General features: G+C 38.9%; 3 protein-coding genes and 1 long non-coding RNA gene across 5 annotated transcripts; 3 read left to right on the top strand and 1 right to left on the bottom strand.

Moving 5' to 3' along the window:
* Positions 1 to 1,167: 1,167 nt before the first annotated feature.
* On the bottom strand, positions 1,168 to 1,626 carry LOC138898229 (uncharacterized). The gene has a single exon (XM_070184277.1). It carries the CDS (start codon positions 1,624 to 1,626, stop codon positions 1,168 to 1,170), a length of 459 nt encoding a protein of 152 aa, XP_070040378.1.
* Positions 1,627 to 4,737: 3,111 nt separating this feature from the next.
* LOC104094162 (V-type proton ATPase subunit E) lies at positions 4,738 to 9,014 on the top strand. The gene is made up of 6 exons (XM_009600032.4): positions 4,738 to 5,032; positions 5,999 to 6,099; positions 6,912 to 7,074; positions 7,320 to 7,513; positions 7,713 to 7,812; positions 8,610 to 9,014. The coding sequence occupies exons 1-6, from the start codon at positions 4,931 to 4,933 to the stop codon at positions 8,643 to 8,645; spliced, it is 696 nt and encodes a 231-aa protein (XP_009598327.1). The 5' UTR covers positions 4,738 to 4,930; the 3' UTR covers positions 8,646 to 9,014.
* Positions 6,106 to 6,420, top strand: LOC104094161 (uncharacterized). Its single transcript, XR_685806.2, has 2 exons — positions 6,106 to 6,274; positions 6,346 to 6,420. It is a non-coding gene; the product is annotated as an uncharacterized lncRNA (long non-coding RNA).
* A 1,567-nt stretch (positions 9,015 to 10,581) lies between the features above and the next one.
* On the top strand, positions 10,582 to 24,091 carry LOC104089486 (uncharacterized). 2 transcript variants are annotated; one of them, XM_070182852.1, is made up of 8 exons: positions 10,582 to 10,773; positions 12,798 to 12,848; positions 13,425 to 13,548; positions 13,959 to 14,028; positions 21,275 to 21,608; positions 21,710 to 22,771; positions 22,891 to 23,040; positions 23,355 to 24,091. In XM_070182852.1, exons 2-8 carry the CDS (start codon positions 12,822 to 12,824, stop codon positions 23,787 to 23,789), a joined length of 2,202 nt encoding a protein of 733 aa, XP_070038953.1. In that variant the 5' UTR covers positions 10,582 to 10,773; positions 12,798 to 12,821; the 3' UTR covers positions 23,790 to 24,091. The 2 variants fall into 2 exon arrangements, with proteins under 2 accessions (XP_070038953.1, XP_070038954.1); XM_070182853.1 differs by lacking the exon at positions 10,582 to 10,773 and adding an exon at positions 12,009 to 12,032.
* Positions 24,092 to 24,711: the final 620 nt, after the last annotated feature.

Below are 24,711 nucleotides of genomic sequence, written 5' to 3'. Positions count from 1 at the left end.
CTCACACTAGAAATATCATAAATGAGCTTCAAAATAGACTAAAGGGGTATTTTAACGGAATGAGGGTCAGGTTTTAAATTAAGAAAGTGGGTGCCACACAGGTCTGCGGTCGCATATGCGACCGCATAATGGTTATGCGGTCCGCAAAGTGACCGCAGAAATGGCCCTCAGGGCCTTGAACTTTCGGCCCAGGTATGCGACCAGTATGTGGTCCGCATACTCATTCTACGGTCGCATAATGCACCATAGAACTCCCTCCACAAAAATCCAAGAGGGATTATGCGATCGATATGCAGTTGCATAATCGACTACAAAACGGACCTCAAGTTGGCCAAACTTATTGCTTCATTCTGCGGCCACTATGCGGCCGCATAATGGGCCGCAGAAATGCGTTCTTCTGCGAAACATTAACCTCTCAGTCCGTAGGGTACTGTTCAATCAAAAAAGTCTAAACCGCGGTTTTTTCTAAAATAACGCAGGAATCTATCTTGGCGCCACGAAACCCCGAGTTTTTGGTTAAACTTTTTACGGGTCCTTACAATACATACGAAATTTATTATTCCTTTTAGGAACTACTACTACATTGGCTAGCCAGTTTGGATATCTTAACTCTCTGACCAAACCGATTTTAAGCAAGCGGGTTACCTCTTCTTTGGTGAATTTATTCCTAACCTCGATAATAGGGCGCTTCTTCTGCCGTACCGGTGGTACATTGGGATCAAAACTCAGCTTGTACACCGTTGTTTCTGTCGGGATGCCTGTCATATCCTCGTGCAACCATGCAAAACAATCAACGTTAATTTTAAGGAATTCAATAAAATCGGACCTGAGCTCGGGATGCATTCTTGTTCCCAAGTGAAATTTTCTTTCTAAGAATCCTTCAAACAATGACACTTGCTCTAGTTCCTCTGCCGTGGATTTCATTCCGTCCGTTTCTTTCGGAACTTGAAAATATCTCGACACTTGATATTAATCTGACAATTCTGCCCCTAGAATAACCTCTTCTAACTCGGGAGTATGCGCCGATTCCTGTAATTGCTATACCGTGCACTCCTTCCCTTTGCTACTAGCAACTAAGATTACATTCATCTCCCTCGCTACCGGTTGGTCACTTCTTATCTGTTTGATTCCTTCGGGCGTCGGAAACTTCAGCAATTGGTGATACGTCTAAGGTACAACTTTCATCTCGTGTAACCATGGCCTTCCTAAGATGATGTTGTATCTCATATCACCATCCACTAATTCGAAAAGAGTTGTTTTCATTACTCCTTCAACATTCGTGAATAACAAGATCTCTCTCCGGGTCGTCACACTCGCAAGGTTGAATCCAGCGAGGAGTTTTATCGCCATAATAATGCTTCCAATGAGTTTAGCTTGTTCCAATACTCTCCATTGTATGATAGTAGCCGAACTTCCTGGATCCACTAGAACACGCTTAATTTTAAAATCTAACACATTTAAATAGATTACCAGTGCGTCGTTGTGTGGTAACAGCAATCCATCTGCGTCTTCCTCTATGAAAGTGATATCATCATCCCGGAGTATTTTGCTGTGAGTTATCGATACTTTAGTCTTCTTTGCCGCCGAAAAAGTAACCCCGTTATTCTCGTTCCCCCCAAAGATCATGTTGATCATTTGGTGTGTGGTTTCTTCTTATACTTTCGAGGATTCCGTGTTGTCACTGTTGCGACCGTAATTGTTCTTAGCTCGATAACTCAAGAATTCTAGGAGATGACCATTCTTCAATAGCGTTGCCACCTCCTCCCGAAGATGTCGACAGTCCCTTGTACGGTGATTGTTCGTCTCGTGGTATTCGCACCATAAATTAGGATCCCTCTGGCTGGAATCGGACCTCATATGTCTAGGGAATCATGCTTCTTAAATGTTCCTCATGGCTGACACCAGTTTCACTACACTGACGTTGAAGTTATATTCTGATAGCCTTGGGTAAGAAAGATCTCGAGACCCCAACGTTTGTTTATATTAAAGTGATTTATTGCTTCGACCACGATCAGCCCCTCCATCAACGGTGAACTTGTTTGCTGCTCGAAAATTTCTGCCACGGCCTTTGGTACGCTCGTAGGGTAAAAACTGACCCCTCGAAGTTCGCATATCCGCATTGTAGTCATCCTTTAGTTTTTCTCTGTTCTTCTCCCGTCCTTTGGCCGATGATGTAGAACCGACCTGGTCATCTTCTATCCTTATCTTCGACTCGTACCAATTGTGAACATCTACCCAGGTTGTTGTTTGAAACTCAAGCAGGATCTCCTTTAGCTTCCGGGAAGCGTCTGAACCTCTCGGATCCAATCCTTTGGTGAATGATTCAGCTTCCCATTCATCTGGGACTGCCAGGAGTAACATTCTTTCTTTCTGGAATCGTGTAACACACTCTCATAATAATTTTGATTCTCCTTGTGCGATTCTGAATATGCCGGTCTTCCGGGCTTGCACCTTTCTGGCCCCGGCATGAGCTTTAATGAAAGAATCCGCGAGCATCTCAAAAGAATCAATGGAATGCTTGGGCAGTAACAAATATCATGTTAGGGCTCCCCTCGTGAGGGTTTCGCCGAATTTCTTTAGCAACGCAGATTCAATTTCATGAGGAGCTAGATCATTTCCTTTCACCGCCGTTGTGTAGGTGGTAATATGTTCCTGTGGGTATGAAGTTCCATCATACTTTGGAACTTCAGGCATTTTGAAATGCTTCGGGATTAGTACTGGTGTTGCACTTGGCTTGTACGGTAATTGAACATACTTATTCGAGTTCGGGCCTTTCAATACTGGTGGTGCACCCGGGATTTGATCCATGCAGGCGTTTACTTCCCTCATGAATCGTAAAAGCTAATCTTTGAATGAATCGTTCTCGTTGTTAAGACCCGATCTGCTCCCCCCAGCCCTATCGGAGCCGACTTCACCCCTGGGAATGTTGTTATCGATTCTCTGTGTTGTTTGGTCTGCGGGAACAACAAGAGGAATCAGATCGCGCCTGTTCGCATTATTCGAAGCACCTGTTAGCTCCTGCTTTAGTTCCGTCATAACCTGATCCTGCCACGTGCGATGGCCTAGAATGATTGCATGTTACTCTTGCAGGATCCTCACAGCATCCACTACTTGCTCCTCGTCAACATCATCGAGAGTTCTTTCCCAAACTTGTCGAGGGTACCGTCTGTCATGCACCGGCGTGGCGTCATTCCCCTCATCACGGGTGTCACTGATTGAGTCCTCGAAATGAGATTGATCCCCTCGAATTTCGGGGTTGTGTGCATCGTTAACAATGTTATCTGTCATTTTTTGTGATTTTTTCTAAGACAAAAATAGTCAAACACGTTAGTAAAATAGGCAAGGATCAATTTAATTGCACGACTGTCTAGGCCTCACGGTGGGGGCCAAATTGTTTATCCGTAAAACGGTACAGTTGAATTTATATGTGGTTTCTAGATAAGTGAACTAATTTAATCCTGAAATAATATAATAATCGAAAAAATACGCAATACTTAGCCTTGGAATGTAGATGAAATAACAAAGATAGTGATTCCGTGAACACGATTTTCGAACACAGCAATGATGGGATCAAAAAGCAAGAGAGTGAAATTTTATAAAGCTTTGTATAGAATATAATATATGTTCTTGTCAGAAATTTTGTGTCCCGTACAATGATAACTTAGCTCACTATTTATAGCTATGTCCAGGTAAGAAGGTCGTAGGATCGTGCCCTCCTTTAATGCCAACTATGAGGGTCATTGATTGAGATGTAACGTTGAGTATAAATGCCGAATTCTCTGCAACGGACCGTCGCTCTTAATATTGTAAAATATTCCTTAGTAAATGCTACCGGGCGCAGAGCCTTTAATACACTTTTATGAGCGTTATCCGTTCCGGTGACAAGCATAGTGGCTGCGTTCGGTCCTCAACCATCCCATCTTGGATTCCACGTGTCCTCCTTTTAGTCAGCCACGTATCATATCATATTTTACCTTATACATACGCGATGCGCATTCGGATATAGTCGGGCTCCAATACGGGTACCGGACAACGAGTGGGAAACTAAAAAAATAAAATAAAATTCCCCAAGCTAGATATGTTGGATTTCATGTAAACAGTGACAGAAATGTCATATAGTGAATGGTATAAATAAATTTGAGAAGAGTGAAGATGAACAAACCGGCTACACTTTCGTCTCAAATTAATTAAAATTGACTGAGAAAATATCTATATATTTTTTCGCGCTATTTGGATTCTACGTTCATAGAAAATATTTCCATTAACACATTAAATACTCCTTATTCTCATCTTACGTAATATTATCCTTATTAATATATTTATATACTTAAAAGCAAATTTTATTTTAGTCATAGACACACAATTTTTACGATATATTTAAGTTTATAAGTCTCAAAAATTTTAAAGTCACACAAATATTATGCTATACTTATGTTTTATCATAATTTATTTATTTAAAAAAAAATTTATTTCATTAATCGTTTATGTATGCCAAGTCAAATTATATAACAAAAATTGATACTAATGAAGTATTACCCTGTGTCAATTTATGGAAATCCAAAGTTTATGTTTATATTTGTATAAAGGAAGAATTAATTTAAATGACCGCTTAATCAAACGCTTAAATTTAAAATAGTCATTGAATATAAAATATAAGTGTAATTCACGTATAATAATTACATATAATTATTATATAATTTATATTTACTAGAAAAAATAAATATTGAATTTGGCCCGCTATCTTCGTACGTGTGTCTACTCCAATTGTAACAAAAAACGTGGGAAAGGGAGAGAGAGAGGAGTCGTGATTCAAGGGAAGACAGCAGTTGGCAATAATAAGACTACAAATTACTATCTCTACTTTCTGATTTTCGCTCCTTCACTCACATCCACAGCACATCGCTTCTCCGATCCAAAAAAAGTTGCGAAGATGAACGACGCAGATGTATCGAAGCAGATCCAGCAGATGGTCAGATTCATCCGCCAGGAAGCCGAAGAAAAAGCTAATGAGATTTCCGTCTCCGCCGAAGAAGTATTGGCCTATTTCTTATTCTATTGATCAATTAGCTTTAGTTAGACTAATTTTGGTCAATTTTGAAGTTCATTCAGTTTTAATGATCTATCTCTTGTTCTCAGAGTAATAATGTGCGCATTGAAGAAGTAAGCCGTAGTTACTAAAAATATGATTCAATATTGAATTTGAATTTAGTTATATAAGTAATAATGTGTGCATCGAAGAAGTAAGCCTTAATTAGACCAATCGTCCTCTGATTTTAGAGTTAAATTAGTAAATTTCAGTTTTGTCGCCATTTTATCTGTTCTTCTCAGAGTAATAACGTGTCTCCTCCGGAATACTAAGCCCTAACTATAGTCCAGTTTTGAAGTTCGTTGAATTTTAATTGATCTCTGTATATCTTGTTCTCAGAGTAATCAATGTTGAAGTTGATTTAGTTATAGAGTAATAATGTACATCGAAGAACTAAGCAATAATAATACAAATTATTGTCTGATTTTGAAGTTAATTTCAGTTTAGTTGTCAGTTTATCTGTTGTTCTCAGGGTAATAACCGTTACAATGCCCTAATTATACAAATTATACTATACAAATTATACTGCAAGTGGAGTTATTTTGAGTTTATTAATAGGTGTATATATTGTTCTTTGAGTTATAATGTGCGTCCGGAAGGAGCAAGCCATGATTATACAAATTATACTCAAAATTTGAAGTAAAATTAAGCTGAGTAATCGCTTTATCTGTTGTTCTTTGAATAATAATGCATGCACGGAAGAAGTTAGGCATAACTGTACAGATTATGATCCAATTATGAAGTTTTCTATGTTTAGTAATTACTGAATCCGTTGTTGTTCTGTGTGTCAGTGAGCGCACTGGCATTGTTATACAAATAATGTTCCAATTTTGAAGTTAATTGTGTTTAGTCATTAGTGCATCTCTTGTTATTAGAGTGTTTATGAGCACACCGGATTTGTGATTGTTTTAGGAATTCAACATCGAGAAGTTGCAGCTAGTGGAACTGGAGAAGAAGAAGATCAGGCAGGAATACGAGCGTAAGGAGAAACAAGTCGATGTTCGCAAGAAAATGTAATTTCCTCGACTTGGTTTGAATAGTGGTTTTGATCCAATTTTTAGACCAGTCAAATGTATATGAGTAAAATTTACTTGAAGTTAGAATTGTTCAAGTGGTTTGATTTGTTTCTTCGTGATTGTGAGGTTGAACTGAAGATCTTGTAATGCTGTTGGATTGTAACCATAATAGGTACACCTCCATTTTGCATGATATCGTCAGTCTCTATTCAGTGGCTTAAATGTTGTGATCTATGTTTGCAGTGGACCACTTCGGGAAAAAAGAGAAATCTATTTTTGCAGTAGAGACTTAGAGTGAATTCCTTCATCTTTTCAGTATGTCTGGGTTTCTACTTGTTTAGCTCCATGTTAGTGGAACTTGGACGTCAAATTAAGTGTGATCTTCTTGAATTTACATTCTCTATTGTTCATTGTATTGAGCATTGATTGGACAAAACATGTGTTCTTAACATCTGCATTTGCGGGAGCTCTTGCCTTGGCATATGCCAAAAGTCATATTTCACTTCTAGTAATACCAGACTTATATCAAGTAATTTTCTTACTGAGCTGAAGTAATTCATATAGTCGATCCAACTGATCTTAATGGACATATAGATTGATTTTAATTTTAAGTGACTCTACTTGTCCTATATGAAACTTTTTCTTAACGTATTCATCGAGTTATTAGTCTAAAGTTGATTTTTGTAAAATTGTTTTGCTGCTATTATTATGTGAGCACAACAGTTTTCTGTGGTTAATCTAATCCAAATTTTAATTATGGGCTGGCAAAATAGAGTATTTAAAGCTTCTTTGTAATGTATTTGTTGCAGTGAGTACTCCATGCAACTCAACGCCTCTCGAATCAAGGTTCTTCAAGCTCAGGATGACTTGGTCAACTCCATGAAGGAGGCAGCATCAAAGGAGCTTTTAAACGTCAGCCATCACCAGAACCACCATATTTATAAGAAGCTTCTGCAGGATCTTATTGTTCAGGTACTTTGGCTGATGAAAATTAGATGTACGAGTACGCCTTTCGTGCCCCCCCTCCCTTTTCTTTTCCGGGAATTGGCAGGAAACTATGAATCTTAGAAATGAGCAGGACTTTTTCATGAAATACAAACTATTTTCTAATGACTTCTCATACAGTTTCGTGTATGAAGTTCAGATTGTGCATTAGAATGTTAAGATGTGAAGATTACTGTGGTGGTATAACATAAAAGCAACTCTTTGTGCTGCAGAGTTTGCTCAGACTTAAAGAGCCTTGCGTCCTACTACGTTGTCGGGAAGATGATGTTTCCTTGGTAGAAGGGGTCTTGGATTCAGCAAAAGAGGAGTATGCAGAGAAGGCTCAGGTTCACTCACCGGAGGTCATAATTGACCAAATCTACCTTCCATCAGCTCCCTCACATCACAATGCTCATGGCTCTTCTTGGTAAACTGCTTCACTTCTATAGGAAACAATAAACTCTAGCTCTTTCTTCTCAAATTGGTGCTTCATCAGATGGACTTTGGACTCTTTTCTTTCTCTTGCTTTCAGTGTACAATTGCTCTTGGGAGGAAGTTTAGCACTTAAGCTCATAGAATCTAATTAGCTACTATTACTAATCTCTCTCTTTCTTTCTATGCCACAGCTATGGAGGAGTAGTTTTGGCTTCTAGAGATGGGAAAATTGTATGTGAAAATACACTTGATGCCAGATTGGAAGTTGTGTTCCGTAAGAAACTACCGGAGGTACTTCCTGCTCCCTGTTCCTTTTGTACTTTTAATAATAGCCTATTGATGTCCAATGTTCTAATTCTCATTCATGATTCCACCCTTGATTTTTATACTCGTGCTCCATCTATTTTTGAGCTTTAGCTCTCTGTAGATATGTAGATCCCTTCTACTTTTAAATGTCAAACAAATGAGCTACAAAATCTCTTACATGTTTCTAGTTTCTTTGATAGGCATCTTAGTGGATTAAATTTTTCCCAGCGTAGACGTTGTGTAGTACTTAAACTGAGTTATAGACATTGCCTACCTCTTACCAATATGGTTTAGAACTTTAAATAACTTTAGTCATCTTCTTTATTGTTGTTCTTGGTACATGACTTGGGTAATGTAGTGATGGGGGAGGTCAGTTGCTTACTAGTGTCTGATGAGAGTATGGAAATTCGAGAATTAATACCCATACACCAACCCAAAAAAAAAAAAAAAACCCAGCCTGTATAGGGTAGGAATCAACTGCGACTTAGACAACCACCAATAGTACCAGTAAAGATGAGTTGAATGAGAAACCAAAGAAAGGATCACTTACCAGTAAGATCTGTAAGTATGGGAATTTCCTACTTTTACCTCTAGCTCTGTCCTTTAATTTGATAATAAGCATGTCCTACCCTACTCTAGCTCTGTCCTTGTATTTGTCTCCATTAGACTGGTGGTGCTGCTTCCATCAGTTTCTCCATGTTAGTTCCATTTGTTTCCAACAGTTGCACTTTGCAGAATTGTAACATATAGTAATACTTCATTTCTGTTAATGAATCTTGCAGATTCGCAAGTGTCTATTCGGTCAGGTTGCTGCCTAATGCGTTCGAAACATTGGTGTATTTATCGCCTTTCGCCCGCTGCTCTTGGGATTCTGAAATTGGTTCCTGAATGGATAAATTATTATGGTTTTGCTTGTATACTATTTCCCTCTCTCTGAAAGACTGGCTAGTAGTACTGAAGCTGCCCTGTTTCCTTTTTGCTTATCGTATAAGAATGTCGCCATATACTCGTGTTAAGTGATATTTCTTCCACATTTTAGCAGTAAGTTTACGATTTATTTTTTCCGTTTTAATGTTCAATAATAAGGTGTAAGTTGCTTGAACCCTGAGTTTGCTGGGTCGAGACAATAAACTCATTCTGAGTGATGGCTCTCTCCATACTTATTAATAGCATATTTGCATTTCTAAGTCAGCGCTTTATGCTTATTTTACTACTAATTTTTAGGGGGTGTTGTCTCGCACGATATGGCTTTGTTATTGGCACGTACGATTGCATAACCGTTAAGAGGATCGAAAAAGCAACTCAAGTCAGTAGAAAATCTATAATGGGATCTCAGCCAATCTCCCTTGTACTACACTTTCTATCTTTTCCAAACTATTGTCCTGCAAAAAGGAAAAAGTTGATGTGTTTATTCTATTAAATAGTCGGCTTCTTATTCTTGAATTCATAAAAGTTTAGTAGATTAGTGAATAGTAGAATCGAATGAAGTTTACAACTTGACTCTGGTTAACAACAATATCGGAAGGCAAAAATCCATAAAATTAATGTTGTCATCAATTTAGATAACCGCAAACACTAGCAAAATAGCAATACAAAAAGGAAGGTAATAGCATTAATCATAACAATTGGTCATTGCCAACGACACCTAACTCGAATTATAAAACCAATTCTTTGTTTATGAGGCCATCGTTTAAGCTTCTGAAATGTACTTATATTTTGTAATTTGTGAAGAAAATTGACGAGAATAAAAGTAGCAGCTTATTACTAGCCAATATAGGAAGTACATTAGATGCATACTACTATAACATAAGAATTAAGACAAAAGGGACAAACTTAAACAAATTTTTGAGCAATTACCTTAATTCCCATGCCCGAATATTATCAATTTTGTCACAAGAGTTGTTCAAATTTGAAAGTGCATGCAACATTTAACAACTTAAAGATAATATATTTAACGCTGTGCAATGAAGATTTACAAATGATTATCTAATTTAGAGCTTGTCAATCAGAAGTGGAATTGCATTCTAATATCTGCTGAATTTCTCTAGAAAATCCCAATTTCTTAAACCCAAGAAAATTATTTTATTTGATAAGTAAGCCCAAAAATATTTATTGTAAAGTATAGAAGTTGGTCGTGCAAATTTTTTGTTTGTTTATAATTTTCATTTTTAGAAGCGTTTTCTAAATATATTTTCTAAAGAAAGTGCCTTGATGTGCTTTTCAAAAACTAACTTTAGGAACACTCTCAAAATTTCTTTCTTGAAAATTTTTATTACCTAAAAAGGAAAAAACGAAGAACAACAACAACACACTGTAATTTTACAAGTAAAATATATAGTGTATACATATTCTTACCTCTACTCTACGAAAGTAAAGATGCTATTTTCGATATTATCCCCGCTCAAGCAAAGTATAGTCTTTAGCATTAATGATGTGTCTAGAAATGTCTCTTGCTTTTTTATTTCTAAATAACTGCATAATTATAATATATATGTAGTCCTCAATTAAAATTGGTTAAAATTGGAAAAACGAAGAACGATTTCTGATTCTTTTTTAGAAGATAAGTGCCTTTGAGGCGTTTTTAATTTTTTTTTTTGTCTAAGAACACTTTAAAATTTCTTAAAAACACAATTAATAAAACCTTTTTGTTTCTTTCCTTCAAAACGGCGTGGCAATTAATTCTTACCCTAACAAAAAGCAAAAAACGAAAAAGAAATGAAAAAAACAAAATATGAACTGAAAATCCTTTTTCTACTAGTAAGCCTCCTCTTCTCCCTCTCTGGTCTCGCACCCTTGGGGACTGTCAGAACCACTACACAGAGAACACACACACACACAGAGAAAAAAAGCTATTAAACTGTTGGTGGGTGCTTTCAAGAATTTGATATTTTCACACCATAACTTTTTTCACCTCATTATCAGATCCAAGCTGCTATTTTTTACCAGGTCATTCTACCCAAGCTCTTTTTCCCCTTCTACTTCATTATTTATCAAGATTATAGTTTGACCTGTATAAAGTCTCTCTTTTACATGTAACATCTTTCTTTTTTGATATGTTCGAAGCTTTAAAGTATCTGAATTTTATCTTTTCAATCCAATTTTTTCATAAAAATGTGAACTTTTTCAGTTTGTATATGTATCTATGCTTGCTTTTATATGTAAAAGGACTCGAATAGAGCGGAATATATATATATATATATATATATATATATATATATATATATATATATATTACTAGTTTCGGATTGAGACGTAGTTGATTGGTGAACTTCTTCAGTTTGTATATGTGACTGTGCTAGCTTTTATATGTAAATGGACTCGAATACGGAATAGATATAGAGTGTCTATATAGGTAATCTCCACTAGTTCGGATAGTATATATATATATTACTAGTTTCGGATTGAGACGTAGTTGATTGGTGAACTTCTTCAGTTTGTATATGTGACTGTGCTAGCTTTTATATGTAAATGGACTCGAATACGGAATAGATATAGAGTGTCTATATAGGTAATCTCCACTAGTTCGGATAGTTAATTGATTGCTAAGGGGTCATTGCCTTGGGAAGAGGGGTGTTATAGATTTAGAGAGAAATATGAGGGTATGCAATTATCTTCTATTTTTAGCTCAGGGTTTTGAATTTGATCATAATGTTGATTTGCAGTACTGTATTCTATTGCTTATCCATATCACCTACTATATAATATCCATGAAGGTTCTTTTTTATTTACCATCTTTGTCTTTTGATATGTTGGAAGATGCAAAGGGTTTAAAAGTATCTGAAATATATTTCCAAATTTTCATAAAAATATGAGCTTTTTCAGTTTGTATATGTAAATGTGCTTGCTTTGTTAGGTAAATGGACTTGAATAGAACGGAATGGATATAGAGTATTCATATAGCCAAACCCCACTAGTTTGAGATTGATACTGTAGTTGATTACTTCCTTGGGAAAGAGGGGGTGTTATGGATATTGAGAGAAATTTGAGGATATGCAATTATCTTCTATTTTTAGCTCAGGGCTTTGATCATACTGTTGATTTGCGTTATTGTATTCTATTGCTTATCCATATGACCATATCATCTATATAATATCCATAAAGGTTCCTTTTTTTTTTTTTTTTTAAACCATTCTTTGTCTATATTCCCAGGGTATGGGTAAGGCTGTGTACATCCTACCATCTCCACACTTGTGGGAATCCACTAGGTTTGTTGTCGTCGTTGTTGTTGTACCATCTTTGTCTGTTGATTTATTGGCAGCTGCAAAGGGTTTAAAGCCACCTGATATTTGCTTTTTCAATGCAAAGTTTTAATAAAAATGTGATTTTTCCAGTTTATATATGTAAACATGCTTGCTGTTATACGCAAGTGAACTCGATACCGGTGTATGCATGTATTTTCTTTTAAGATAGATTCCACTCTTGCTTTAGCATATATGTACCTATATAATTCTGGTAATAGGCTCTATTTTTCGTATACCGCCTCTCCTCGTTGATATATTGGAAGCTGAAAAGCAACTAAATTCTGTCTTTTTAATGCAAAGTTTTCATAAAAATGTGGACTTTCTAATTTTATACATGTAACTGAACTTTTTAGTGAAGGGAAGTTTGATAAGAGTCACTCCTTGGGAGGGCATTTTGTGGGATTTGCCTGATGTTTCGCGGTATACCTTTATTTTCCGTTTTAGCTCAGGGTTTTGGTCTTATTGATTTGCATTAACGTATTCTATTGTTTTGGTGAACCCCTTTAGCTATCTTAAGAGACAAATTATGGATAGACAATGTAGTATTGGAATGAATTGGACCCAAATAGAACAGAGTAGTTTCAGATGATTTATATAGCTGAATGGTGTCTTTCTTTTGAGGTGAATTCTGTACATGCTTTAGCCTTTTCTCTCAAGTTACTGAGCAGTGGTGATTTAGACTAGCACGGTTTCCAATTTTACCTTTCTTTTTTGTTTCATTATCTACAGGTTTGGAGGTTTTAATACATATGAATGGCGTGGAGGGTGGCAGGGAAAAAGGTGCGTTTTTAGGCCTCTTCTTTGGGCTCAATTGAAATTCACTTCATATCTGATCACTGAACTTTCAAATAGTCTATTAGCTTTCATGCTTGAACTTCATTGACATCGACTTCTAGAACATTTCCATTAGCATAAATGGGAAAGTTGTATGTTTAGGTGCTTAACAGCTTAATCCTCGTAAGTTTTATTAGCTTGCCTATGAGAACTGTCTGGTGCAAAGTATTGTTTTTGCTCGTATGAGGACTTTTATCTATAGTTTTTGGATACCAGTCTTATATAAAATTAGAGAGTATAGTTTCTCGAAGAAAGATGTGAACTGCATTGACCAAATGAATTCCCTAAAAGATATGCGCTTCATTGACCAAATAGACTTGGTTAATTACTTTTATTGAAACCCTACCACTCCTTATTTTCTGATTTGAATCCTTCAAAACCTCTCGTGGCTTCCAATACACGAATCTATTCACCCCTGCCCACATATTATGTCTTCTACTATTCCATTGTTGAGACTCCCTCTTTATATTGCGAAGTTAGTATAATTTTGAGGTAGTCTTTTTATATGGAATGTTTCTGCAGGGTACCTTAATTAGTCTTACGAAGGAACTGGCAGTAAGATCCAGGCATGCTCCAGCATCAGTTTCCAAAACTGACCTTGAAGAGGCGCAGAGAAAAATTCCAGTTTTGTTTGGACAACTACAAGGTCTGTGCATTTTGTATTTTTTCAAGTACAAAGCCTGCATTTATTTCATTTGTTTATATTAACTTTGTGCTTAACTCATAATCATTGAATAATAAAACGTGTAACGTGTATAATATGTAAATGTAAATACCTGGTCGTTCCTTTTTATGATTAATTTGGTGATTTTCTAACTCAGATAGGTTGTTTGACTTGTAAAAGTTCTGTTTTTTTTCCTTTTCCCATTCTTCTTGAAAATCAGTAGTTGTTTAGTTTTACTATGACCATTTATTCGTGCTACATCTGGGTGAAATGCATCCTAGTTTCTAAAGAAACTTTGTTGGCCACCTTTTCGCAGAGCTGTAATTAAAGACTGAGAACATAGCTTTCGATGATCGTAGACATATATTATATCCTTTTCCTTTATACTGCAGGATGCTTCCCGAATGCAGCTCAATGGAAGTCAAACTACGGCAACCTTCTAACGGGCAGATCTTCAATAAGGTAAAGTCACAACTTTACTTTAACTTTCCAAGGGATTTTTCTGGTTAGTTAAATTTGTAAAAGCAAGCGACATCATTCTGAGGATTTGTTGTCCTCTAAGAAATATGATGATAGGCAATTAAATTCACTAAATAAAAATCTTGAATCTTGTCGTAAATTGGGTAATGACTAATGATAAGCTACGTAACACTCAACTGGTTTACAATGCAAAAAAAATCTCTTTCCAATAAACAATGTGGAAGATCCTATCTTTATGTTGTATTTGTTATAAATCGAGTACAATATGTCTCCTTAGCGGAAGCGGATCGTCTGCAGCAACCCGTCTTGAATTACTGGTCGTCGGTTGTTTCCCATAAGAAACGTTAGGAAAACCCGTTTTCTCTAAATCCGTAATGGTGTATTTATTGGTTATAAGTAGGGTTTAGGAGGAGGACTAATTAATGGGCTTATGAGTCATCTAGCATCCTTTATGGGTGGACCCAACCCAATAATATTTTTCAATAGTATTCAATTCCGAGAGAAAGTAGCTAGAAGTGCACTCGTCCAAGGAGCTTTACCTTCGCAGTTTCTGCCAAAATGAGTATACAACACTCTCCACAGACTAAAGAACTTGAATCCCTAAGCAGTTCAAAACTGGATCAGAAATAACATTTTTGATTCTCATAATTAACATGTTGCCTGTTGGTATCTAAAAAGTGCTTTCCAGACGTCAAAGGTCTCCAATTTTTCTTGTTGAAGGAAATCCCTTATAAGAGATTGATCTTTCAACCATTTCACTACAATTGCTGGTCTCTTGAACTCTTTTCTTTAATCTGTGTGGTTGAGAAGGGGAGGATTATGCTATATGAAAGATAGTTGGATTGAAAGAGACCATAATCTCTTCTGTAGGAAGGGAAGAAGAAAGGAGAGAGGAAATGTTTGAATGAGTTGAAGCGGGGCATGTATAAAATAACCCATAGAAAATTCATTAAGGGATAGCTAACAGCAGAATAGATACCTTCCCATGTAGAATAGCGAACAATATTATATACTTGAAGCATGCACAAATTTTGATTTCTTCAGAAGTTTTAGTCAACAGATTTCATTAGTAATCTACGTTAAGCAGCCTATGATCATGACGATGTGCAGACTAGTGTAAGGTTTATTTGACCTCCTGATACAGATGATTGGAACATAGTCCATATTAGCTGATTTACCTTGGGTTGGTATTGCTGCTAGTCTGCAAAATTTGAATATATATGGTTATTTCCAAGCCTAAGATATGGAAGCAGAGTCAATAATATTACTTGTTTAAGAAATAAATTTAATGGGAGAAAAATAACTGTATTTAATGCGACAATTCATGGAATTGCTCGAGTCAGATACCTAAAAAGTGTAATACATAGACTTGGTTGACTATGATCCCCAAATATAGAATATTGTTCTGACCGGCGCAATCCTTAAGGCCCTGTTTAGTTCCTTCTTTCCTTTTAGAATAAAAAGCCGAATTCTTTGTCGGTCAATCAACAGGGGTACCTATGCCGCATCTCAATTTAGGTTCAAGTTACACCTGGCAATTGTCGACTGGTACAAGATTGTTGATGTCATACCTTAACTGTCACGACCCAAAACTAACCCCTGTCGTGATGGCGCCTATCGTGGAACTAGGCAAGCCGACTCATTTCCAAAACAAACCGATATTTTCATTTTAAAGATAATTTCAAGGTTATTTGACATAAAACCTCCATTAAAAGAGTTCAAATCAAAGAAAAAAAAAACAGAAGTGCGGAAAAGAAAAGCCCGACATCGGGGTGTCACTAGTCATGAGCATATACTACAATCTGTCTAACAATATCAAGGCTAACTCAACCCCGGAAAATAGCTAAGTACAACTAGAGTAAGATAAGAGGGACAAGAGCAGGGGCTGCGATCGCCAAACAACTACCTTGCTATCTCCAAGAAAATCTGCAACCAGAACACTCAATAACCGATACCGTATCCAGCTACACCTGAATCTGCACACAAAGTGCAGGGAGTAACGTGAGTACGCCAACTCAGTAAGTAACAACAATAAATAAAGACTGAGCAGTAGTGACGAGCAATAAAGCATATAACGTTCATATCAGGAAATCTCAGTAAAATACCACATGCTTTTAAAAATCAGGATTTGAATCAAATTATCTAGTTTAAACCCAGTTCCAGTAAAAATCATTTAAAGACATTTTTTTTCCAACAGTTTTTCAAACAAAGGCTCAATGCAAATGTGAGCAAAAATGATGAAATCATAAACAACCCCTCAGGCAAAACATCACTCATATACAGCCCCTCGGGCAAACCTCACAGTCACTCGTGCCACTCGGGCATACCTCATAATCACTCGTGCCACTCGGGCATACCTCACAATCGCTCATGCCTCCCAGTCACTCAGCACTCGACACTCGCACTCGGTAGGTACTTGCGCTCACTGGGGATGTGTACAGACTCCGTAGGGGCTCCTTCAGCCCAAGCGCTATAATCTACACGGACAACTCACGTGCTGCACGGACAACTCACGTGCCATAATAATAAAGTATGCTGCAGGTGGGCAGCCCCAATCCACACTCATCCTCACAAATCTGGCCCTCGGCCTCACTCAGTCATAAATATGCTGCAGGCGGGCAGCCCCAATCCACACTCATCCTCACAAATCAGGCCTGCGGCCTCACTCAGTCATAAATCTCTCAAGCCACTCAGGTATTTCAGTAAAACAGGGCATTCGGCCCAAAACATTTATATGCATCAAAATAGAGTCATAAAACTGAGTTATGCGGTAAACAAGTATAAACATAACTGAGTATAGATTTTCAATCGAAAACAATGAGAGGATGGTAAGAAACAGCCCATAAGGGTCCAAACAGCATTGGCGCAAGGCCCAAACATGACATTCAACCCAATTTACAGAAATTCTTTCTAAAACATATAAGTATAAAATGGTTTCAACAAAGTATGCAACTTTACAGTTGCTACAGGGCGGACCAAGTCACAATTCCCCAACAGTGCACGCCCACACGCCCGTCACCTAGCATGTGTGTCACTAAAAATAGTAGAATGATACAAAATCCGGTGTTTCATACCCTCAGGACCAGATTTACAATCGTTACTTACCTCAAAACGTGAAACTTTTTACTCTGCTATGCCTTTGCCTCGCAAATCGGCCTCTGAATGCCTCGAATCTAGTCACAAATAATTCGTTTCAGTCAATAAAATTTATTGGACGTAATTCCATAAGAAAATACTAATTTTTCATAAAAATCCGAAATTTAGCTCAAAAATTGCATGTGGGGCCCACGTCTCGAAACCCGACGAAAGTTACAAAATCCGAAAGCCCATTCAACCACGAGTCTACCCATACCAATTTTACCAAAATCCGACCTCAACTCGACCCTCAAATCTACAAATCTTATTTTCAAATTTCTAAGTTTCAATCTCCGATTTACACCTCAAAATCATGTAATCTAGTCGGATTATTCGATGATAATTCAATATTATGGAGTAGAAATGATCACAAGGGACTTACCTCAAGTTTTTCCTTGAAAATATATCCAAAATCGCCTCTCCTAAAGCTCCAATTTGTCAAACTGGCCAGACACCTTATAATTCTGCCTAGACAACCTCGGTTCTGCCTCGATCTTGGCCTTCGATCGAGGTCCTCGATCATGTCTTCGACCCGGCCTTCGACCGTGACCCTCGACCCTGGGCTCGATCAAATAAATCATCAATGCGAGGCAAAGGATACTTGTTCTTGACTGTGACCTTGTTCAACTGCCTGTAATCAATACACATTCTCATGGAACCATCCTTCTTCTTCACAAACAGAACCGGTGCACCCCAAGGTGACACACTAGGCCGAATAAGCCCCTTATCAAGGAGTTCCTGAAGTTGTTCTTTCAATTCCTTCAACTCCGCCGGTGCTATACGATACGGTGGAATAGAAATGGGCTGAGTGCTCGGCACCAAATCAATACCAAAGTCAATATCCCTGCCAGGCGGCATGCCCGACAGGTCTGCAGGAAACACATCCGGAAAATCACGTACCACTGGAATAGAATCCATGACAGGAGTCTCTGCACTAACATCCCTCACAAAAGTCAAATAAGATAGGCAACCCTTCTCAACCATGCGCTGAGCCTTCAAATATGAAATCACTCTACTTGGTACATTATCTACAGAACCGCTCCACTCAACCCTCGGAATTCCCAGCATAGCCAACGTCACCGTCTTAGCGTGACAATCTAGAACAGCATGACATGGAGATACCAATCCATACCCAATATCACATCAAAGTCAACCATACTGAGCAATAATAAATCCACTCGGATTTCCAGACCCCCAATAGTCACCACACATGACCAATATACGCGGTCCACAATAATAGTATCGCCCACATGAGTAGATACATGTACAGATGAAACTAAGGACTCACGGGGTATATCCAGAAAATTGGCGAAATACGAGGAAACATATGAATATGTAGAACCAGGGTCAAATAATATTGAGGCATCTCTGTGACAAACTGAGACAATACCTGTAATCACAGCATCTGAAGCAATAACGTCTGGTCTGGCAGGGAGAGCATAGAAACAGGCCTGACCACCTCCTGATCTGCCTTCCTCTCTAGGGCGACCCCTAGCTGACTGACCTCCACCCCGAGCTGACTGGGCGGGTGGTGAGGTAACTGGTGCTGTAGTCGGAGGCTGACTCCTCTGCTGAGATAGACCTCCGTGACGACGAGAACACTACCTCCACATATGCCCCAGCTCCCCACACTCAAAACAACTCCCTGGTGTTGGCGGCGGAAACTGAATGGAACACCTAGCACCGGGATGACTGGTAGAAAAATCTGGCATGGAAGAGCCCTGAACAGGTGGAGCACGAGACGAACTCTGAACTGGAAGGGCACTAAGTGATGAGTGGCCCTGATGAGAACTGTGAGAACTATGGCCAGATGATGCACCCCGATGAAATGGCCGAGCTGACTGAGCCTGTCTGAAATGACGACCTCTACCGTGCTGGAACTGACCCCCAAAAGGAGCACCGCTGAATCCACCCTGACCACGAGGCCTCTTGGCCTCCCGCTCAACCCTCTCCTGACCGCGAACCATCTCAATCTGCCGAGCAATGTCGACAACCTCATCAAAGGTAGCACCCGAAACCCGCTCCCTGGTCATGAGCAACTGTAGCTGATAAGTGAGGCCATCAATAAACCTCATGATCCTCTCTCTGTCCGTGGGAACCAACCAGATAGCGTGACGGGCCAACTCGGAGAACCGCATCTCGTACTGCATCATAGACATATCACCCTGGCGGAGCCGCTCAAACTGTCTACGCAGCTCCTCTATGCGAGATCGAGGCACGAACTTCTCCAAAAAGACCACGGAGAACTGCTGCCAAGTAAGGGGTGTTGCGCCAACAGTCTTACACCTTCGTAAGTCTCCCACCATCTGAGTGCAGCCCCAGAAAACTGAAAAGTAGTGAATGAGACCCCACTGATCTCCAGAATACCCGCTGTCCGAAGCATCCGTTGACACCTATCCAGAAAACCCTGAGCATCCTGACTCAGTACCGCTAAATGGTGGAGGTCGAAGCCTCTCAAATCTCTCAAGTCTCCTCTGGTCATCATCTGTCATAATAGGAACTACCGGGGCCTGAGCAGCTGCAGCCGGCTGGGCTGGTAGTGCCCCCGGTACCTGAAGTCCCTGTACTACCTGGTCTACAGTAAGGGCAACAAGGGTATGAGTACCTCCCCGTCCTGAGAAGTGGCAAGTGCGGCCTAAGCCGAAACCACCTGAGCAAGACCAGTGCAAGCTGCCAATATTTGGGCCAAAGTCTCTTGAAGGCCTGGAATCTTAATGGGCACAACTGGTGCTTGAGCTGGAGCAACTGGTGATACTACAGGTGCTGGTTCAACTGTGGTACGAGCTACACCTCGACCTCTACTTCGACCCCAGCCTTTCGCGGCCCTAACTGGTGGCTGACCTCTGATCCGATAGTACGTGTCCTCACCATCTGTGAGAAAATAGAATAACAGAATTTTAGTTTCTGGAATCAACAAATTTGCACGACAGAATACAAGAAAGTGAAATTTTCCTAAGGGTTCTGCAGCCTCTCGAAGATAAGTACAGACGTCTCCGTACCGATCCGCAAGACTCTACTAAACCTGCTTATGACTCGTGAGACCTATGTAACCTAGGCTCTGATACCAACTTGTCCTAAAATATCATACGAATTTAGTCGAATCCTCAAATCACTTCAAACAATGCTAAAACCATGAATTACGCCTCAATTCAAGCCTAATGAACTTTGAATTTCTAATTTCTACAAACAACTACGGAACCTATCAAATCACGTCCGATTGACCTCAAATTTTGCACACAAGTTATAAATGACATAACGGAGGTACTCAGGTTTTCAGAATTGGATTTCGACCCTGATATCAAAAAGTCAACCCCTAGGTCAAACTTCCCAAAAATTAAACTTTCGGCATTTCAAGCCTAATTCCACTACGGACCTCCAAATAATTTTCCGGACACGCTCCTAAGTTCAGAATCACCATACGGAGTTGTTGGAATCATCAAAATTCAAATCCGAGGCCTGTTACACATAGGTCCACATCCGGTCAATTTTTCTAACTTAAATTTCAATTATGAGATTAAGTGTCTCATTTCGTTCCGAATTCCTTCCGGACCCGAACCAACTAACCCGGTAAGTCATACAATAACTATAAAGCATAAATTGAGCAGTAAATGGGGAAAAGGGGTTATAATACTCAAAACGACCGGCCGGGTCATTACATTAACTAAATAAGGGTATTTGGTTAAAGTTTGATAAATGTTCGTTGTGATTTGTACCAAAATTAACTGAAGTTTTGCATGGCATTGTGTAGATATGTCGTGTTTTTTTCAGATTAGTGATTTGCCATGGTTAAGTAAAAAGTTTGGCAGAACTGAATGGGAATATTTCTGTAATGGTCAAGTTGGTAATCAGTGGTGAGCTGTTGTCTTTTCCATGAAGTTAATTGCACTTCTTTTATAGCACTCCATAGACAGGAAGGACAATTTTGCGCCGTGGTTTTTCTCTTTGAGAGTGAATCTAAACGTTGAAAGGCGAAATTTAAGATCATAGGCAGCATGATAAAGATAAGTTAAGATTATGAGCAGCCTGAAAAAACTAACAGTGTTACCTTTTGGTTGATGTAATAGAGATAATATAATTTGTTCTTTTCCTCTAGGTATTTTCATGCCAGTCTAGAAGCACTGGCTTGGAAAAAAGAACCTGAAACTTTGGGTTTGAAGATACAGAAGAAAGGGAAATTCAAGAAAAGGACAAAGGATTCCTCGCCACCTGTTGAAGCTCCTTATGTGCCTCCCAAACTAAAAAGAGCTGCTAACTCCTCCTTATCAGATAAAACTGTAGAGATATTCGAAGGCATGACAATTGTTGAGCTCGCCAAGCGTTGTGGAGAGTCGATATCTGTCTTGCAGGACATCCTTATAAATGTAGGGGAGAAAGTTGACTCGGAATATGATCCTCTTGGCATCGACATTGCCGAGCTAGTTGCGATGGTAAAACTTTTTTTTTGTTAGGTTGAATCTAACTCTTGCTTTCCAATTTGATTAAAGTGTGTGAACTTCTAAGCATAAATGTTTACTTGTTTCCTTCGCAGGAAATTGGAGTAAATGTTAGGAGGCTGCATTCAAACGAAGGCGCTGAAGTCCTGCCACGTCCTCCAGTGATTACAGTGATGGGTCATGTTGACCACGGTAAAACATCCCTTTTAGACGCTCTACGTCTCACATCTGTGGCTGCTAAGGAAGCTGGAGGCATAACTCAGCATTTGGGTGCGTTTGTTGTTGGAATGCCTTCTGGGGCATCGATCACGTTCCTTGATACTCCTGGTCATGCGGCATTTAGTGCTATGCGACAAAGAGGTGCAGCAGTCACTGACATTGTTGTTTTGGTAGTTGCTGCTGATGACGGCGTTATGCCACAAACGCTGGAAGCGATGTCCCATGCAAAAGCAGCTGATGTTCCCATTGTTGTTGCCGTTAATAAATGTGACAAACCAGCAGCAAATCCTGAAAGAGTGAAGATCCAGCTCGCAACAGAAGGGTTGGCTCTCGAAGAGATGGGTGGAGATGTTCAGGTTGTTGAAGTCTCTGCTGTAACTAAAATCGGGTTGGATAAGCTGGAGGAGGCGTTGCTTCTCCAGGCTGAGTTAATGGATCTGAAGTCACGTGTGGATGGACAGGCCCAAGCTTATGTGGTCGAAGCAAGGGTTGATAGGGGACGGGGTCCATTGGCTACTGCAATAGTGAAAGCCGGAACCCTTGTCTGTGGTCAGCATGTTGTCGTAGGTACCGAGTGGGGAAAGATCAGGGCTATCAGGGATATGCTAGGAAAATCAACCGATAGGGCTAGACCGGCTATGCCTGTGGAGATCGAAGGACTCAAGGGGCTTCCGATGGCTGGTGACGAAATTACTGTCGTCCACTCTGAGGAAAGGGCAAGGATGCTTAGTGAAGGGAGGAAAAAGAAATTTGAAAAAGACAGACTTAGGAAGATGCAAGCGGAAAAATCAGGAGGTTTAATAGCAGAAGCTAATTCAGAAGACGAAGAAGGAGAAGAGAAGCCAAAGAGGGTTGAAATGACAATGATAGTAAAAGCAGATGTTCAAGGAACTGTTCAAGCCGTCACAGATGCATTGAAGAGTTTGGATAGTCCTCAGGTCAGACAAATGCTGTTTTTATATATTTGATCAACTCTGTTTTAATGTTCATGGGCATTGATTCATACTCTTTAGAGAAACTTCAGTTTCAAAATTGTGAAAATTTATCCTTCTAATAGGTTTTCGTGAATATTATCCATGGAGGAGTGGGGTCTATTTCTGAGTCTGATGTAGATCTAGCACAAGCTTGTGGGGCATTTATTGTCGGATTCAACATACGAAATCCACCTAGTTCAATAAGTCAAGCAGCAACTCAAGCTGGCGTTAAGGTACTTATTCTGGTTTATATGAAATGTAGTTATCCTTTCGCATTTGAATGTTGTAAAGATGGGAATATTCTGAATGCTCCTGTTACATGCTGGAATTTAATGTACTAGCTTTAGAAGATTAAATAAAACAGAAATGGTCGCTTGCTGGTGGGAGGTGTTAGGTATCCCGTGAAATTAGTCGAGGTGTGAGTAAGCTGGCTCGAACACCATGTTTATCCCAAAGAAAAAAGAAGAGAGACCAGTCCCCTTATTTATTTTAAAAAAAAGAAACAGAAATGGCATTTTATGCTCATAGTAATTGTGATTGGTTGCAGATAAAACTCCATCGCGTGATCTATCATCTTCTAGAGGATATTGGCAATTCTATTGTTGAAAAAGCTCCCGGGACGTTTGAGACACAGGTTGCAGGAGAGGCACAGGTACTGAGCATATTTGAGATTAAAGGAAGGAGCAAAGCTAAGGGAGAGGACGTTAAGATAGCTGGTTGTCGTGTAATGGATGGCCGTCTCACCAAATCATCGACAATGAGGCTTCTTAGAAGTGGTGAGGTTGTTTTCGAAGGATGTTGTGCATCCCTGAAGCGGGAGAAGCAGGATGTCGAAGCAGTTGGAAAGGGGAATGAATGTGGACTTGTGATTCAAAATTGGGTTGACTTTAAGGTTGGAGATGTCATCCAATGCTTGGAGCAAGTCAACAGAAAACCAAAATTTATTTCATCGCAAAGTGGCGCTGTCAGAATAGAATGTTGATAGATTTTTCACTAAGAAATGAGTAACCTTTTTTGCAATGTAGGTCATCTTTCTCTGTTAATTTTGAGTCCAAAACCTTGGCCTCATTGTTCTATTTATTCTTGAGTAGATGTGAAACAATTTTACTGTATAAAACTCTAAAGTGAACCCTTTACACCGAACAACAACAATTATACAGTGTATGTTCATTGTTAACTAGAAAGAAAGGGCAAATCCTTTCTTTGGAGCTGAACATAATAAATGTTGTATGCTACAGCTATATAAAACAATTTTGGTATTACATACTGGACATTATGAACTAATGATTCCTTTCTTATTTGTCTCTTTGTCAACTGCTATAAACCTTAAAAAGTTTATTCTCTGTGTAAATAATACTATCACATACACTATGCTTTAATGCTTGAAACTTTAAAGTTGAGTTGTGACAATATGCTGATACTGTTTGCACAAAATTTTGCGTGCGCTATTAGTCAGCACTAGGAATAAGTTAGTTGTGACAATAGGCTGATATTGCTTGCACAAAACTTTGCGTATGCAACTAGTCAGCACTGGGAATAAGTTGAGTTGTGACAATAGGACTGCTTGCACAAAATTTTGCGTATGCTATTAGTCAGAATATGTATTTTTAAACCCCTTCCAATTTAGGAGAATTTATAGTGTTTTCACACTTCCTCCCACTAGGAATAAGTTGAGTTGCGACAATAGGCTGATACTGCTTTCACAAATTTTTACGTACGCTACTAGTCAGTTCTAGGAATAAGTTATAATGCTTGCACAAAATTTTGTGTATGCTACTAGTCAGCATTAGGAATAAGTTTTTTTAAACCCCTCTAAATTTAGGAGGATCTATAGTGTTTTCACACTTTCCCTCACTAGGAATAAGTTGAGTTGCAACAATAGATTGATACAGCTTGCACAAAAT

This window comes from Nicotiana tomentosiformis, chromosome 8 (assembly GCF_000390325.3).
Source record: "Nicotiana tomentosiformis chromosome 8, ASM39032v3, whole genome shotgun sequence".
NCBI lineage: Eukaryota > Viridiplantae > Streptophyta > Magnoliopsida > Solanales > Solanaceae > Nicotiana > Nicotiana tomentosiformis.
Note: the sequence above shows the minus strand (reverse complement) of the source record. Positions and strands in the feature narration are given on the sequence as shown.